Raw genomic sequence first — 19374 nt, forward strand, 5'->3', positions numbered from 1 at the left:
TTTAACTTTATTTTTTTCTTTCCTTCTAGGGCTCCCATTAATCACATATTGATATTTATTTTATTTATTTTATTTTTCATGCCCTTCTCTCATTTTTCCTGTTCTTTACTCTTCCCAATGCCTTCTGGGAATGTTTCAAACCACTCTCCATCTTATGAATTCATTCATCAACTGTATTCATTCAACCCTGAATTAAATTGTTTGTTTCTACTATATCTGATTGGTCCTTTTTTATAACTCCTGGTCCCTATTTGTTTCCAGTGCCCTCCTACATGCCCTTGAGAATATTTATTAGTATTATTGTAAATTCTTGTTTAATTAGTTGTTTAGTTTGTGATCTTGCGTTTCCAGTGCTTTAGGTCTGTATTCCACAGATCTCTCTTTATTTTTTCCATTCCCTCCAGAGTATCAGCTATAGTTTTTTTGTTTTGTTTTGTTTTGTTTTGGGACGAAGTCTCGCTCTGTCGCCGGAGTGCAGTGGCGCAGGCTCTGCTGACTGCAAGCTCCACCTCCCGTGTTCACGCCATTCTCCTGCTTCAGCCTCCTGACTGGCTGGGACTGCAGAGGCCCACCACACCCAGCTAATTTTTTAATATTTTTAGTAGAGACGGGGTTTCACCATGTTGGTCAGGGTGGTCTCGATATCTTGACCTTGTGATCCTCCTGCCTCGGCTTCCCAAGGTAATGGGATTACAGGAGTAAGCTACCATGCCCAGCCCAGCTATAGTTTTTATATTACATTCTGAGTTCCATCGATAGCCCACTTGCTTTTGAGGCATCTCCAGGTTGAGATTCAAAGGAGGGAAAACCCAATTGTGTGAGTTCCCCATCTTGACTCTTGACTTCCCTACAGCATATAAACTATACTTGTGGTCCTCAAGATTTAGCCCAATTGGAGTGGGCTGTCTTTTTATGTTCAGTAGAATTAGACTACATCACAGAACCTCCATACATTTTCTACTGGTTTATGGAGAGAATTATCATTTTCTAGAGGGTAGGGAAGAGACATTAGTGGCCTCATATGGCAAATTACTATGGAAAATGTAATTATTTCCAAATTTTCTTAGAATCATAATACTTTGTGATTGTTATAGTGATTCTTATTTTCCTTCCTTCCTTCCTTCCTTAGATCTCTTAAGTATACCCTATATAATTTGATTTTTAATTCAAAAGTTATTAAAATTTTGTTTTGAAGATTTCATAACTAAACTCTAACCGATCCCTAAGATAACTAGAAAAACCTCTTGGTTTTACAAAACTAGTTTGGATAGTGCTGTTCTAAAAGTATAATTCGAAATTGGTGAAATTATTTGTGGCCTGTGTTTATGTTCTTGCTGTATCAATATTTGTATCTTGTCAGATACCTTTACCTATGTCTAGCCTTTTCTTTCTATCTGACATTAACTTATTCAACAAATGTTTGTTGAACACTTGCTGTAGTATTGTTCTAGCTGCTAGGTGCAACTAGAAGTGATAGCTGATAGAGCAATTTCTTTAGAGTGGTTTGTGCAGGTTCAGTTGAAAAATCAGTACCTGGTTTCCATTCAGGCCCTCCTATTGTGCGTGGGAACTTGAGTCACCTTGAAACTTGTATTGATTTCCATAAATGAGAAGTTAGATGAATTGCTTAATAATACCATATATTTACAGAAATAAAAGAAAAATCACAGCTTAAAAAAAAAAAAGAAAATGTAATCCATCATATTAACAAGCTAAAGAAGAAAAATCACGTGATTATATCAATCAATGGCAGAAAGTTTATTTGACAAAATTCAGCACCCATTCTTGATTAAAAACTCAGACAAACAGGGCCGGGCACAGTGGCTCACGCCTGTAATCCCAGCACTTTGGCAGGCCGAGGCGGGTGGAGCACAAGGTCAGGAGATCGAGACCATCCTGGCTAACACGGTGAAACCCCGTCTCTACTAAAAATACAAAAAATTAGTGGGGCTTGGTGGTGGGCGCCTATAGTCCCAGCTACTTGGGAAGCTGAGGCAGGAGAATGGTGTGAACCCAGGAGGCGGAGCTTGCAGTTAGCGGAGATTGCGCCACTGCACTCCGGCCTGGGCGACAGAGCGAGACTCTACCTCAAAAACAAACAAACAAACAAAAAACTCAGACAAACAAGATATGTGTACGAACAATGAATATGTGGATATCAAAATTAAATCAATACCATTTACAATCACTTAAAAAATGAAACACGGATATAAATTTGTATGCTGAAAACTATACAACACTGATTAAAGAAGTCAAAGGTCTGAATAAATGGAGAGACATACTGTGTTCATGGATTGAAGTTTCAACCTAGTTTGTATGTTAGTTATCCCTAAGTTGATATAAATGGATCAACTCCTTGAAAAGCACAAATTACTACTACAAGCCATCCAATATGAAATAATTTGAATAGCTTGTAACTATTAAAAGTGAATTTTACAATTCCTACCAAAATTACAGCAAGAACTTTTTGTAGATATAAACAAGACTATTCTTAAAGTGCAGTGGCACGATCTTACATTTCAAGCTATTCTTTAAATGGAGAGGCAAAGTAAGTAGAATAGCTAAAAATAATTTTGAAAAAGAAGAAAATGAGAGGAGTCAGCCTGCCTGATTTCAAGATAGATCATACTGCTGTCACAATCAAGACAGTGTGGTACCTGCAGAGGGACTGACACAGATCAGGGAGCAAAGTCATGAAAAACAGATCCACACATATATGCCCAGCTGATTCTTGACAGAGGTTCACAAACAATTCAGTGGAGAAAGGATAGCCTTTTAACAAATGGTGCTGGAGCAGTTGGACATTTGTAGGCAAAAATTGAATCTTGCCCTAAATTTCACAACTTAAATACAAAAATTAACTCAAAATGGATCATAGGCTTAAATATAAAATACAACTTCTAGGAAAAAGCATAGAAAATCTTCAGGATGCAGGGCTACACAAAGAGTTTTGAGACTTGATACCTAAAGCATAATTCATAAAAGAAAAAACGTAAAGGACTTCATCAAAATTTGAAACTTTTGCTCTATAAAAGACAAAAGATACGCTACAGACTGAGAGGACATATTTTTAAACCACATATCTGACAAAGGGTTGGTATCTACAGTATATAAAGAACTCTCAAAACTTCAACAGTAAAACAAAGAATCCAATTAAGACCTAAGCAAAAGACAGGAGGAGATACTTCACTGAAGAGGATATACAGATGGCAGTAAGCATATGAAAATATGCTCAAATCATTAGCCATCAGGAAAATGCACATTAAAACCATAATGAGCTGCCAATACACACCTAACAGAATGTCTTAAATTTAGAAAAAGTAGAAAACAAGATGCTGGAGATGATGTTGAGGAACTGGACCCCTCATTCATTGCTGGTAGGGATGTAAAATGGTACTGCCACTCTAGAAAACAGTCTGGCAGTTTCTTTAAATCTCCACATGCAACTACCAATAACTTGGCAATTGCACTCCTAGGCATTTATCCCAGGGAAATGAAAATGTATGTTCACATGAAAACCTGCATATTAATATTCAAAACAGTTGTATTCATAGTAGCCCAAAACTAGAAACAACTCCATGTCCTTTGGTGGATAAATGGTTAAACAAAATGAGGTCCATCCATGCCATGAAAGACTATTCAGTAATACGAAGGGCTGGGCATGGTGGCACCTGCCTGTAGTCCCACCTACTGGGGAGACTGAAGCTGGAGGATTGCTTGAGCCCAGGAAGTGGAGGCTGCAGTGAGCCGTGATCACGCCACTGTGCTCCAGTCTGGGTGACAGTGAGACCCTGTCTTAAAGCAACCACAAAGGAACAAACTACACAGCAACCTGGATGGGCCTCTAGAGAATTATGCTCAGTGAAAAAGGCCATTCTGAAAGCTTTCACACCGTATGTTCCTTTCTGTAACATCCTTGAAATGACACAGTTGCTGAGGTGGAGAACAGATTAAGGTTTGGTAGGGTTGGAGAGAAGTAGGTGAGCCTATAAAGGGCAACAGGAGGGGTCCTCACAGTGATGGGTGCTCTGGCTGTGTTTACGTCAGTGTCCTGGTGTGATGTGCTATAGTTCTGCAAGATGTCACTGCTGGGGGCAGTAGGGTAAAGGGAGCGATGGATCTCCCTGTATCATTTCTTATAATAAGAGGCGAATTTACAGTTACCTTAAAATAAAAGTTTAATTATAAAGAAATTGTAATTTGACTACTACTTGGCATGTCAGTGAGAGAATGTAGATAATGATATAAGAACTAAGTATTGATTAAGAAAAATTATCTAAGTTGTAAGAAAAGAGAGGGAAAGTGGGAATGGTGATATAATTGGAAGTCAATAAATAATGTCTTAAATTGATAAGCAATCGCAACATAAGCCTATTATTTAGAAAAATGGCTCTAGATGCTAGAAGAATCAGAAGACTCCTGTGTGGCCGCCTCTTGGAAGTGGTTTGTGGATGGGGTTGTCCCTGTTGGTAAAGGAGATTGTTGTTTTTTTGTTTTACAATTTTTTTGAACTTTATTTGCCTTTTTAAACTGTATACATTTCATAAAATAAAAACAATGACAACAATAAAATCCACCAGTGAGAGGAGACATTTAATCCCACCTACTCCAATGTGGTGGTTATGGGAAGTATTTTGTATTTAGAATAAACATTAATGAACAAGTTGAAAGGAATTTAAAGTAGCTTCTGTCTTGGAATGCTTACTGTGTGCAGCAATACTGTTTAACATTTTAAATACATTTTTCTCATTTAATCTTCACAAAACCTTCATAAAGTAGGAACATTACTTTGGGAGGCCGAGGCGGGCAGATCACCAGGTCAAGAGATCAAGACTATCCTGACCAACATGGTGAAACCCCGTCTCTACTAAAAATACAAAGATTAGCTGGATGTGGTGGTGTGCACCTGTAGTCCCAGGTACTCGGGAGGCTGAGGCAGGAGAATCAGTTGAACCCAGGAGGCGAAGGTTGCAGGGAGCTGAGATTGTGCCACTGTACTCCAGCCTGTCTAAAAAAAAAAAAAAAAAAGAGGCCAGGCGCGGTGGCTCACGCCTGTAATCCCAGCACTTTGGGAGGCCGAGATGGTCAGATCACGAGGTCAGGAGATTGAGACCATCCTGGCTAACACCGCGAAACCCTGTCTCTACTAAAAAAAATGCAAAAGATTAGCCAGGCGTGGTGGCAGGCACCTGTAGTCCCAGCTACTCGGGAGGCTGAGGCAGGAGAATGGCGTGAACCCGGGAAGCAGAGCTTGTAGTGAGCCGAGATCGCGCCACCGCACTCCAGCCTGGGCGACTGAGCAAGACTCCGTCTCAAAAAAAAAAAAAAAAAAGGCATTCTTTCTGTAGTTTCCATCACAAGCTGACATTTGCCCCAGTAGGGTTTGGTGCAGTGCAAGGCTCATGTGGGCTCACCTAGTGACTATGAATGGACTCATAGCAGGCTTGCTGTATGGTTTTAATAATGGGACAGTGTAATTAATCACATTTGTGATACCAAACCCAAGAAGCTCTTCTCAGATTTGTTATTATTATTATTTTTTGAGACAGGGTCTCACTCTGTCACCCAGGCTGGAATGCAGTGGCACAGTCATGACTCACTGCAGCCTCAACTTCTCTAGGCTCAGGTGATCCTCTCACCTCAGCTTCCTGAGTAGCTGGGACCACATGTTGCTCCATCACACCTGACTAATTTTTGTATTTTTTTTTGTAGTGATGGGGTCTTGCCATGTTGCCCAGGCTGGTCTCGAACTCCTGTGCTCAAGCGATCCTCCTGCCTTGGCTTCTCAAAGTAATAGATGACAAGTGTGAGCCACCATGCCCAGCGTATTATTTATTTTTATCTAATTGAATATGTAATTTATGTACATGGTTCAAAATTCAAATGATAACAAAGAGATTCTCGGTGAAAAGAAATCATATGCGTCCTCCGTGGGAGGAATTGCTGAACCAGATTCTCGTGTCTTTACAGTCTGTCCATATATGAGCATACACATGCATTTGTTTCCCAAATGATTACATGGTGTACACTGTTTGCACCTTGCTTTTTACACTGAACAGTATATCTTGATTTATCACAGAGTGTTCACATTAGCACACATAAAACTGCCTTGTCCGTTTTAATAGTTGCGTGATATTCCCTTAGATAGCTGTGTCATACTCTATTTAACCAGTGATTTATTAATACATTTTTAATTTATTTTCAACTGTTATACATGTTTTACTCTACCTATAGGATAAATTACAAAAGTGGAGTTTCTAGATCTAAGGCTAGGTTACTTTTTAATTTGACATACGTTTCCAAATTGCTCTTCATAAAGGATTGAAGTCAGTGCATACGTGAGGACTCTGTGAGCGTGCAAGCGGCCCTCTACCTCTGCAGGTTCTTCACCCGAGGAGTCAAGCAACTGTGGGTTGAAAATATTCAAAAAAACAATAAAAAAACCACTACAACAATAAAAAAAAAATACAGATTTTAAAAATACAGTGTAGCAATTATTTACATAACATTTACATTGTATTAGGTATAAGTAATCTAGAGATAATTTGAAGTACAGTCTTGGCCATATAACAACATATTGGTCAACGACAGACTACATGTATGGCAATGGTCCCATGAGATTATAAGGGAGCTAAAAAAATTTCCATTGCCTAGTGATGTAGCTATCTTAACATTGTAGCACAACGCATTACCTTTTCTGTGTTTGAATGTATTTAGAGTCACAAATACTCACCATTGTGTTACAGTTACCTGCAGTATTCATACAGTAACATGCTGTAGAAGTTGTAGCCTGGGAGCAATAGGAGCAATACCTTATAGCGTAGGTGTGTAGGAGGCTATATGTACCATCTGGGTTTGTGTAATTACACTCTGTGATGTTCACTCAGTGATGAAATTGCCGAATGACAGATTTCTCAGAATGTATCCCTGTTGTCGAATGATGCATGACTGTTATATAGGAGGAGTGTAGGTTATGTGCGAATAATACTGCCATATTGTTTGAGGAACTTGAACATCTGCAGATTTTGGTATCCCAAGAGGCTCCTGGAACCAATCCCCAGCAGATACTGAGGAACAACTGTACCTGTTTCCCTACCCTCTGAGGAACACAGTGTTTATTCAAACTTTTTGATCTTTGCCAGTCTGATATTTTTAAAATGTTTTCTTATTATAGTTTGTACTTATAAGTGAGGTTGAGTGTCTTTCAAATGGTCAAAAGTCAGGTCTCTTTCAGACTACATTTCTAGATCCATTGCCCATTTTTTCTAGTGGGTTGTTGCTGCTTTTCTAATATCTTTGCAGTAGCTCTCAGTATGTCAGGTAAGTTAGTCCTCTGCTGTAAAGTTAGTTTTAAATGTTTTCCCCTAGTTTGTCATTTGTCTTTGTTCATCATTGTCTTCAGTTGGTTCTCGTGCAGCAGAGCCTGAAACTGGGGATCATGTTCCACTGATCTGTTAAGGGCATGCTCAAGAGAAAGAGTGAAGGGGATAGGGTAGGGCAGAGGGGAAAGATGCCTAAAAATCATAGACTCGGGTTAATTTCAACCTGATTCATGCTCTAAAGCCTAGAATGCCACAGCTCGGTGAAGACAGAAGTAGCTTAGGGTGTTACCCATCCACACTCAGAGCAGCGGGGGGTCCTGGGTGGGACATCACTGCCTGTACTACACTCCACCCTGCACTCCCTCATCCATGTATTTCTCAAGTTAAGTTCACTCCATCCAGACTCAGCTTCTCCAGAGGCATTTGGTCATAATTTCTGGAAACCTCTCCAGATGAACTCCAGCCCTGACTACTTCAGTGGGACCCAAGGCCTCATTCAACCCACTGGGGACATGACACCATGTAGCAACTATTGGTTTAGATGTAACTGCATCCTAAAGGAGAGGGGGCATCCTTTCAGTGTGTCATCTCCCAATCTCCCAGCTGGCCACAGCTTTATCAGGATGACCGCTCCAGGGGCTTAGGGTTTTTTGGGTTTTTTTTGTTTGTTTTGAGATGGAGTCTTGCTCTGTCGCCCAGGCTGGAGAGCAGTGGCGCGATCTTGGCTCACTGCAAGCTCCGCCTCCCGGGTTTGTGCCATTCTCCTGCCTCAGCCTCCCGAGTAGCTGGGACCACAGGCGCATGCCACCATGCCTGGCGAATTTTTTGTATCTTTAGTAGATATGAGGTTTCACTGTGTTAGCCAGGATGGTCTTGATCTGACCTCGTGATCCGCCCATCTCGGCCCCCCAAAGTGCTGGGATTACAGGCGTGAGCCACTGCGCCCGGCCACGCCTGGCTAATTTTTTGTATTTTTAGTAGAGACGGGGTTTCACTATGTTAGCCAGGATGGTCTCGATCTCCTGACCTCATGATCCACCCCCCTTGGCCTCCGAAAGTGCTGGGATTACAGGCGTGAGCCACCACGTCTGGCCACACACGGCTAATTTTTTGTATTTTTAGTAGAGACGGGATTTCACCTTGTTAGCCAGGATGGTCTCAATCTCCTGACCTCATGATCCACACGCCTCGGCCTCCCACAGTGCTGGGATTACATGCGTGAGGGTGTTTTATGGGACATTGAATTCCATGGTCATGTGCCTGCTGCTGTACCTCCTTTAGCACTGAGTCCCTTGATCCAAGGTGATGGTACATGCTGTCCCACATCAGCAACCACACGCCCCACAAGCCCTTGGAGAGTAGTTTGGCAGCTGCTGCAGGCAGGAGAGGCAAACCCTTATGTGGAGCATGTGCTAATTTTTGCCAGAACAATTGTTTCTTATTGCAGGGTCAAAGGAGTTCTGAAGTATTCAGCTGGCCGGCAGACAGGACAACTGGTTGGTCTCTTTGAGGGGATGATGCCTTACTTATCAGGGCTGCAGAATTGGTATCCTGCCGGCAGGTCTGCCACGGTGAAGGGTTGTAGTGTATTTGCTTGTACCTAAGTATGTGAACCACGCTTGGGATTTTCTTTCTGTCAGCTGTGTATTGGGAACCCTTTCTGAGGCTGTGGGTGGAATTTACGGGAGAGGCTTCAGAACATCTCCGCTGGAAGTGTTTGGGTTTGGGCCACCTGTTCCTGCAGCTGGCACTCTTAGCAGTGTTGCACTAAGAACGTGAACATGTACTGTTGTCCATCCTACGTGAACATCAACAGTTCCTGATAGTTTTGAGGAAGAAGTGTTTACCGCATCAATAGCTACAAACCATGTACCCAAGATTATTTATTCACTTGAGTAACGATTCCATTTAGCTCAGTTTGTGGCAGTCTACAGTCATCTACCACAGTTTACCCACCATAATTTCTATAGGAGCCAGACTGGGCATGAGATGGGGACCCCTACCCTGTTTCATTTACGTTTTCAAGAGCAGCATTAATTTGCTTTTCCCACTGGGAAATGATACTGTTTTTGATTTACTATGGCCAGGGGTCAGGGGTCAGGGGTCAGGATAAATTTCAGGGGATTCCAAATGGCCTTTTCTACTTCAGTAACTCTTATTCTTTAGATCAGAGGACCAATAGGAGGATTCTACAAAGTGCTAAGTATGTCCGTTCTTCTTGTATTACGTCTCTTATATTCAGGGAAGTGGGCAGATGGCCACCAGTTGAGTCTTTATCCAGTGGATGTACTTTGAGGTGTACCTGGCTGAGCTTCATGTATTATCTGACTCCCATATGTTCCTGCTCTGTGGAGGACCTTGTTGACAGTTTGGGTCCCTAAGTATCAGCATCGTCTCAGACCCTGTATTTCAAAAACCTCTGAAGACTTTCAGTTCCCATGGTACTTTTACCCAGGTGAATGAAGTTGCTTTGGGGAGAGCTGGGGAAATCACTGTGGCGTGTACTTGCCTTGGTGTTGCAGATTGACTCCCACGCAGGCTTGGTCTTTCCTTCAGTCAGTGTGTCTGAGTTTGAGAGCTGCTCCAGATCTAGAAACGGAGTCAGGAATTGATACTTTGCATTGCAGAAGCTCACCTTAGCCTTCTGCTTATTCCGTTTTGATTTTTCTTGTTTATATATATTAAGCAGCACCCTTGTTGGCTTCATATCTGTCCTGCCCATGGAAACTCCAGCATTCTGTCAGCCGTCTCCATAGATCCCTGCATGGAGCCCAGGCTCCCCTGGCTGCTATTTTGACCTTGCTGCCTGTTACTAGCTGACACCTACACCTGCTCTATGCGAGTCAGTGCTGCTCCCTGGCTTCTGCTAGGGAGAGTCTTGTTATCCCCTTGCTCCTGGGGAGCCCAGTTCTGTACAAGCACACCTGATGGTTAGCTTCCCCTTCGGAGGCTGGCCAGCACAGAGCTTCTCAGTGGTGCCCATGGTCCTTCTGCACACTCAGTAGTGCCATGGTTGATGGAATGCCATCATGTTCTCCTGAGGGACATGGGCCGCTGGTGGGCTTTCCTGTCATTTTGTAGGTCAATTGTAGTATGTCCGAGCCTTTCGATACCTGGATCCACTTTGCCACAGCAGTCCTACAATCTCACTTTGATATGAGTCATCACTTATGCTGAACTTAAAGAGCCTGCCAGCAGTATCTGAGAACGGCCTCTGGACCCCCCACTCAGGGTGTTAAATGCTGTGTTATAGTATGTGCCCTAGTAGAGAAGATCTCCCATTCAGCTTAATATTCTGTTCCCCTGGATCCAACACCTTGAGGTCCTCTCCCAGGTACATTCTCCAGCTCTGTCAGAACTCGTTAGGCACATCCTGTAGCGAGTCCCAGCCGTGAGAAGTGGACAGGGCAGATTCTGGGGAGAGCAAGCATTATCTCATGAGATTCCCATTTCATTTGAGGCCTATGTGTTATATTCAAGCAAGGAGTGTGGGGAGGGCTTCTGTCCTACAACAAAAGGGGATAGGTCACTTCTGTAGGTATAGTTTTAAGAAGAATTTGAGGACTAAGTTTCTCAAAGGCATTTACCCAGCTATCCCCATCCCAAATCTCAGAATCCTGTTCCTTCCCTGTCAGGGCCCAGACCCTGCCATGGGAACCTTATCAATCAAGGCCAATAAAGAGAAGTTATTGGGAGACTGATTTGGTATCAATATTAAAAAAACAAACAAACAAACAAAAAAACACTTCCATTGTATCTTGTCAGAAGTTATTTTTAGAAGAACTTTCTGTTTAGAGCCAATTCCCCTACCCCAACCCCTAGACAAGGTGCTTGAGGAGGGGGTGAACCTGCCAGCATGGAGCTGTGTGGTTGGCAGTCAGGCAAGGGTGTGTGAGAGGCTGCCTGGCCATACCGTCTTCTTTCACTAATCTCAGAACTAACGGAGCTGATGGCTGGCTGGTCAGATGTCCCCTTGCTCTCTCACTGCTTTACCATGGTCCTCTCTCTCGTAGCTGTGCTCTTGGCTTGCTGGGACAGTGGGTGTAGGCTGGGCATGGCATTGCCATAGGGGCACTGGGTGTTGGCCAGGGGACACCCAGGAGACAGGGTTTCCCAGGGCAGATGGGGAGCCCATTGTGAGAACTGTCCAGGAGGCATACATACTGTGTCCTATTCAGATATTAGAACAAGGATTACAGCTGTACTTTTTCTTTACTGATAAAAGTTGTTTTACTAATATAAATATTTCACAGTGAAAGAAATCTCAAATGAGTAAAGATTCATCCCTATAGGAAGAAAGTAGAATCGTGAATCCTCTTTAGAGGTCTGTGAGCCTGAGTTTTTGAAGCATCATGGCCAGATTTTGGATAACACCAAAGAAAAGCAAGATAGTGATGGTGATGTCGTGTCACCACAGCCACAGGGAGGCCAGGGAGAATTCCTGTACAATTCTGTAAACTTAATTCCGGGGTACTTTTGTTTCAGCAAAGCACTTGACATATGACCCCATCGTAGTCAATATTTTTTATTACCCTTTTGAGAACAGAGAATAATATTTGTGGATGATGCAAAACTAGGAGGGATAGCAAATGAAATTATTGAATAAAACTAATAAGATGAAATTTTTTATTGTGGTAAAATATACATAAGATTTATTATCAGCCAGGCCCGGTGGCTCACGCCTGTAATCCCAGCACTTTGTGAGGCCAAAGCGGGTGGATACGAGGTCAGGAGTTCAAGACCAGCCTGGCCAAGATGGTGAAACCCCATCTCTACTAAAAATACAAAAAAATTAGCCGGGTGTGGTGACGGGTACCTGTAATCCCAGCTATTTGGGAGGCTGAGGCAGATAACTGCTTGAACCCGGGAGGCGGAGGTTGCAGTGAGCTGAGATCGCACCACTGTACTCTAGCTTGGGCGACAAAGCGAGACTCCATCTCAAAAAAAAAAAAAAAGAAAAAAGAAAAAAGATTTGCTATCTTAATCATTTTCAAGTGTAGAGTTCAATGGCATAAAATCAATTCACACTGTTGTGCAACCATCAGCACTGTCCATCTCCAGAGCTTCCCATCAGCTCTTACCGAAACCATGTTCCCGTTAGACAGTGCCTCTCCATCCTCCTCCCACAGCCCCTGGCAACCACTGCTTTACTTTTTGTCTCTATGATTTGACTACTCTAGGTATCTTATGTGAGTGGAATCATACAATATTTGTCCTTTTGTGACTGGCTTATTTCACTTGCCACATGTTGTAGCATGTGTCAGCATTTCCGTTGCTTTTAAGGCTGAACAATATTTCGTTGTATGTATAGACCACATTCTGTTTATTCACTTATCTGTCAATGAACATTTGAGTTGTTTCTTGCTTTAGTTGATTGTGAATCATGCTGCTATGAACATGGGTGTACAAATGTCTTTTCAAGCCACTGCTTTTATTTTGTATATATACCCAGAAGTGGAATTACTGAATCATATGCTTATTCTGTGTTTAATTTTTTGAGGAACCACCATATTGCTTTTCACAGGAGTATCATCTTACATTCCCACCAGTAATGCACAGGGTTTCAATATCTCCATATCTTTGCCAACAATTGTCATTTTCCCTTTTTTAAATAGCCGTCTGGGCCAGGTGTGGTGGCTCATGCCTGTAATCCTAGCACTTTGGGAGGCTGAGGCAGGAGGATCAGTTGAGCTCAGGAGTTCAAGACCAGCCTAGGCAACAAAGTGAGACCCTACCCCCGTCACTATTAAAAAAAATGTAGCCATCCTAGTGGGTATGAAGTGGTATTTCATTATGGTTTTGATTTGCATTTCCCTAATAACTATTGCTGTTGAAAATTAGGCTTGGCTTCTTGGCCATCTGTGTATCTTTAGAGAAATGTCAAGTCATTTGCCCAATTTTTAATTGTGTGAGCTACCATGACCAGCCTAATTTTCTTATTTTTAGTAGAGACTGGGTTTCACCATGTTGGCCACGCTAGTCTTGAACTCCTGACCTCAGGCGATCCTCCTGTCTTGGCCTCCCAAAATCCTGGGATTGTAGGCATGAGCCACCGCCCCCGCTACAATGATTGATATTTGAACAATGAATCAGCCTTGCACACCTGGGATAAATCCCGCTTGATCGTGGTATATAATTATTAATATATTATTGGATTCAATTTGCTAATATTTTATTTAAAACTTTTGGCCAGGCATGGTGGCTCATGCCTGTAATCCCAGCACTTCGGGAGGCCAAGGCAGGAGGATCATTTGAGCCTAGGAGTTTGAGACTAGCCTAGGCAATGTGGTGGAACCCTGTCTCTTAAAAAAAAACAAAAAAACAAAAAATACAGGCTAGGTGCGGTGGCTCATGCCTGTATTCCCAGCACTTTTGAAGGCCGAGGTGGGCGGATCAGTTGAGCTCAGGAGTTCGAGACCAGACTGGGCAACATGGCAAAACCCTGTCTGCCTCTACAAAAAATACAAAAATTAGCTGGGCCTGGTGGCATGTGCCTGTAGTCTCACCTACTGGTGGGAGGATCGCTTCAGCCCGGGAGGTTGAGGCTGCAGTGAGCTGTGATCGTGCCACTGCACTCCAGCCTGGGTGACAGAGCAAGACCCTGTCTCAAAAATGTTATGTGTGTGTATATATATATTTATTTTAGTGGTTGCCTTAAGGTTTACAATATACATTCACAACTAATCAAAATCCACTTTCAAATAATGCTGTGCTGCTTCACAGGTAGTGCAAATACCTTGTAACCAAGTATTCCCAATTCACTCGTCCCACTGCTTATAACATTGCTGTCATTTATTTCACTTATCCTTCGGCTACAGTCACCCAATACACAAATTTTATTTTGAACAAACTGTTAATGTGTTAGAGCAATTAAAATAAGAAAAAAAAATACTAATTTTACCTATCTTTATTTCTTCTCTGATGCTTTTCCCCTTTACATAGATCAGAGTTTCTGACCATATCATTTTCATTCTCTCTGAAGAAGTTCTTTTAACTTTTCTTGAAATGTTAAATCCCTGAGTTATTGTTTTTCTGAGAAAAATCATTTCTCTTTCACTTCTGAAGGGTAATTTCACTGGATACAGAATCAAATAGTTCCCTCTCTCTTCTTGCTTGGATGGTTCCTGAAGAGAAGTCCAGTGTCATTCTTTTTCTTGCCGTTTTATAGGTAGGGTGTTTTTCTCCTGTGGAAAAAATCTCCAGATTTCTGCAGAAGAGATAGTCTTCCTTTCTGATTTTCTTTTTGTGTTTGATTTCTGCAATTTGATGTGATTTGCCTCAGTGTAGATTCCCTGCTTTTTACCGTTTTGTGTTCTCTGACCTCATTGGATCTGTGGGTGGGTGTCTGACATTAGTTTGGGGAACTTCTCAGCTCTCATTACTCCAAATAGTTATTGTGTTCTTTTCTTTCTCTTGATATCCTCATTGCACATATGTTACACCTTTTGTAACTGTCCCACAGTTCTTGCATATTCTGTTTTCTTTGTTTCATTCTTTTTTCCCTTTGATTTTCACGTTTGGAGGTTTCTGTTGACTTATTCTTAAGCTCAGAGAGTCTCTCCTTGGCTGTGTCTAGCCTCTTGAGCTTGTCGAAGGCAGTCCCCATTGCTGTTACAGAACTTTTGCTTTCTGGCATTTCCTACTGATTGTTGCTTAGGGTTTCCATCTCTGCTTATGCTGCCTGTCTGTTCTTACATGATGTCTACTTTTTCCATTAGAGCCATTACCATATTAATCGTAGTTGTTTGAAATTCCCAATCTGGTAGTTCCAAAATCTCCACCATGTCTGAGTCTGTTTCTGATATGAGAAACTTAGGCATCGGGTTAATAGGCCTTAGTGTGAGGTATGTTTGTCTGGCTGGGAGTTGGGCTGTGTTTACTGTTTGCTGCCCTTGTAGATGCTGAGGGATAAAATCTCCTGTGTGTCCTTGTTTTTGTGTTCCATTGTTTTTGGGTTTCTTCAAGGTTCCTTCTTAAATAGAGTCTGAAGCTTGCAGTTCTTGTAGGTGTGCATCCCTGTTATTACACAGGGGTCCTGTTGATGTGGCTTTCAGGGGAGAGGAAGTGTTCTGTAGTCCTGGAATTAGGTCTCAGTGTTTTAGTGAGCCTGTGTCCCTGGGCCGTGGCCTTCACATGTACTTCTTAGTTTTGTTTTTTTCCTCCCCCTTAGGAGAGACATAAACGATAGAGGAGGCAGGAATTGGGTGTTTCCTTACCCCTAGGTGGTTAGGCTCTGGTAAAATAGTTTTCCTTGAGGAAAGGCCTTTGTTAAGGATAACAGAATGCTCTGGTCATTCCTTTTTTTTTTTTTTTTTTTTTCTTTCTTCTTTTTTTTTTTTTTGAGATGACCTCTGAGCCCTTTATATGTTGGTTGGGAAACTGGAGTGCTGTGGCACCATCATGACTCACTGCAGCTTCGACCTCCTGGGCTCAAATGATCCTCCCACCTCAGCCTCCTGAGTAACTGGCACCACAGGCACACCGCCATGCCCAACTATTTTGTTGTTGTTGTTGTTGTTGTTGTTGTTGTAGAGATAGGGTCTCACCATGTTTCCCAGGCTGGTCTCAAACTCCTGACCTCAAGCAAACCTCCCGCCTTGGCCATCCAAAGTCCTGGGATTATGGGCATGAGCCACCACACCTGGCCTGGTTATACTTTTAAATGATGTATTTTCCCTCCTCCTGCCAGAGTATGAGGAGATGTTTCTCCAGTCTTACCCTGACAGCCTGGTGGGGCTCCTAGTGGTAAAACTCAGACTGGTATGGGGACCTCCCCAGTGACTGTTCCCCTGGAGTTTTTGTCTCATACTGGTCCATGCTCAGTCTCTGCCATTTATCAGTTCCCCTTTTCTCTCTGCTGGTGCTGGCTCTAGGGTTTCTGCTGCGCAATGAGCTGTGATTCTTAGCATTGCATATCTGTCTCTCCATCTTTGGGGTTATTGTTTTTTCATGTGACCTCAATTATCTGATGGATCTAAGAACAGTCATTGATTGTAAGTTTGCCAGCTTTCTTGTTGTGAGGATGGGAGTGATGACTTCTGAGCCCTTTACAAGCTGGACAAGAAATTGGAAAGTCCCATTTCATTATTTTTTAATAGAGAACTTAACTGTGTGAGGTAATGAACAACTGAAAAATGTTGAGTGCAAGAAGCCTGTTCTTGGGAAGAATCAGCAACCCATTTTAAAAAACAGAAACATTAAAAATGTTATGGTGGTTGGTAAGATACAGGCAGGAGCACAGCAGGTACAGTGCTGCTGCCCACAGCCTTCTGCACCTGAGGCCCTGTGTCATGGAGGTTTGCTAAGCCAAGTGCCTCACAGCCATGTGTGACCAAAAAAACCTGTTTACTAAAAGTTTTAGTCTGTTTTGTGCTGCTATAACAAATACCACAGACTGGGAAATTTATAATGAATAGAAATTTCTAGGCTGGGCATGGTGCCTCACACCTGTAATCCCAGCACTTTGAGAGACTGTGGTGAGCAGATTGCTTAAGTCCAAGAGTTCAAGACCAACCTGGGCTACATGGCAAAACCCTGTCTCTACAAAAATTAGCCAGGTGTGGTGGCACACCTCTGTAGTCCCAGCTACTCAGGAGGCTAAGGTGGAACAATTGCTTTGAGCCTGGGAGGCAGAGGTTGCAGTAAGCCAAGATCATGCCTCCTCACCCCAGCCTGTGTTACAGAGTGAGACCCTGTCTCAAAAAAAAAAGAAAAAAAAAGAAAAAAAATTGTTTAGTTCTGGGGGCCAGGAGGTTTAACGTTGAAGGGCACAGCTGGTGAGGGGCTGCATCTGCATCTTATGTTATCCCAGGGCGAAAGGTGGAAGGGCAGGAGAGGGAAGGGGGTCAAATTCATTTTTTGACCTTTTATCAGGAACCTGCTCCTGAGATAACAACCCCCCTCCCAGGATAACAGCATTAATCTGCTCACAAGGGCACAGCTCTTGTTGCCTAATCAGCTCTTTTTTTTTTTTTTTTTTTTTTGAGACAGAGTTGTGCTCTTGTTGCCCAGGCTGGTGTGTAATGGCGCACTGTCGGCTCACTGCAACCTCCGCCTCCCGGGTTCAGTCAATTCTCCTGCCTCAGCCTCCCGAGTAGCTAGGATTATAGGCATGATCTACCACGTCCAGCTAATTTTGTGTTTTTAGTAGAGACAGGGTTTCCCCATGTTGGTCAGGCTGGTCTCGAACTCCCGACCTCAGGTGATCCACCTGCCTTGGCCTCCCAAAGTGCTGGGATTACAGGCCTAAGCCACTGCACCCAGCCTAATCACCTCTTAAAGGCCCCATCCTTAACACTGTTGCATTTGGGGACTAAGTTTCCAGCACATGCGTTTTGGGGGACACTTTGAAACCATAGCACTTCATTTTTCTATTTATGCTCATTTCTCAGCTGCGTTGACTTTTGCAATTGAGTAAGTTTATTTTTTAGTGAAGTTGTGCATGGTGCCATTGTTTTCAGTTTCCCCAGCAGTGACTAGAAAACACTGGCCATCCCTGTTTTAGAATACGGATTCTACCAAAACTAGTAGTTTTGGTACTAGTAGTTTGGGATGTCCACTGCAGGACTTTTGATGATGACCTTCACTATAGAATAGTAGGAGATGGAGCAGCACTGTCCTCAGCCAGTAGAGATTTCTGTAAGAACCCAGGGCTCTCTTCCTAGAGTTGGCCCTCCACACGAGCCAGATTGGAGACCCATGGGCCTGGTGGCCTGAGTATGAAGCAGTTGGTTTGTGCTCTCGGCAGTAGTGATGGTGGTGTTGGCTCAGCTCCCATTTCTCATGGCATTTTTTTTCTTCACTTTCTTTCAGTATTTAGGTCAGTTAACGTCCATACCAGGATACCTGAATCCCTCCAGTAGGACTGAAATCCTGCATTTCATAGACAATGCAAAGGTAACCCTATCCTCTTAACCCTGTGCACTAGCCCTCAGCCCCCACCAGCCCTTGGTCCCTGTACACTTGGCCTCGTGGCTGTGAGGAATGAGCCAGTCTCATCACATTATGGGTACACTTGGCTCTTGGCCATAAAGACTATTCCTTAGTATGGACATTAACTTGATTCTCGAGACTTGCTCCATGTGATTTTGGGCTATTTCCGGAATTTACATTTTCAAGATATTTCAAACCACGTGCCGTAAGTCCGAATCTGAAGGCAGTTCCAGAAGAATCTCCCAAATGGTTTGAACACATTGGTGTCCCTGAAACAAGCACTGTTCTGAGGGGAATAACACTGACCTCATTCACTCAGCATTTGTCACATGTGTGACATCGGCCAGCACAATATTCTCAGGAGAAGAGCCCCATGCCGGTTGACAGCTGAGTCTGCATTTCTGACGCCCTGTGGTTCTTTCCAGAGAGCCCACCAGCTTCCGGGACACTTGACTCAGGAGCACGATGCTGTGCTCAGCCTGTCTGCATACAACGTCAAGCTGGCCTGGAGGGACGGGGAGGATATCATCCTCAGGGTGCCCATCCATGACATCGCCGCCGTCTCCTATGTTCGGGATGACGCCGCGCACCTGGTGGTCCTGAAGACAGGTACAGGAGGTCAGGGGTCAGGAGGGTCCTTGTCCTAAGGAGTACATGTGTGAATTTTATGAAGTTCTGGAGACAGTTTTTGCAGCTTTGTGTTGGGTGCTGCTGTTTGTCATGACCAAGAGTTGGCTTTCCTGTCTCTGAGATCAGCCAGAAGAGGGCTTGAGATCAGTTACCAGACACTGGGAGTCACTGGCACACTAAGAGCCTTTGGGGACTCAGCAATACTGGGATACAATATTTAGGACTGGTATCCTGTTCCTCTGCCCGGCGGGGCTCCTGTTGACTCCCACTGGGTACACTGGAGTTGCCTCTCTGCCTAGGTGTGGTGGAGCCTAGAGAGAACACAGTGGGTAGGGACCTCACCTCAGCTTGACTGACATTTTGAGCTCTGCACAGTGTCCTTAAAGCAGGGACAGCAAAGATGAGACCCAGACCTCCCAGGAGTTCTTGGTCATAGAGGTTACTCTCTGTGTGTCCTTGCTGCCTGCTGCTTTCACAATGGGATAGAATT

General features: G+C 43.3%; 1 protein-coding gene across 5 annotated transcripts in view; it reads left to right on the plus strand.

Moving 5' to 3' along the window:
• The window catches only part of CCM2 (CCM2 scaffold protein), a 72539-nt gene that overhangs the window by 42027 nt on the left and 11138 nt on the right, over window positions 1-19374 (plus strand). For all 5 annotated transcript variants that reach the window (XM_023226422.1, XM_023226420.2, XM_026456396.1 and 2 more), the window contains 2 exons: window positions 18135-18218; window positions 18680-18863. In XM_023226422.1, the coding sequence (XP_023082190.1) occupies window positions 18135-18218; window positions 18680-18863 (268 nt within the window). The remainder of the gene's footprint in view (window positions 1-18134; window positions 18219-18679; window positions 18864-19374) is intronic.

The sequence above is a fragment of the Piliocolobus tephrosceles genome, chromosome 8 (genome assembly GCF_002776525.5).
Source record: "Piliocolobus tephrosceles isolate RC106 chromosome 8, ASM277652v3, whole genome shotgun sequence".
Classification (NCBI taxonomy): Eukaryota; Metazoa; Chordata; class Mammalia; order Primates; family Cercopithecidae; genus Piliocolobus; species Piliocolobus tephrosceles.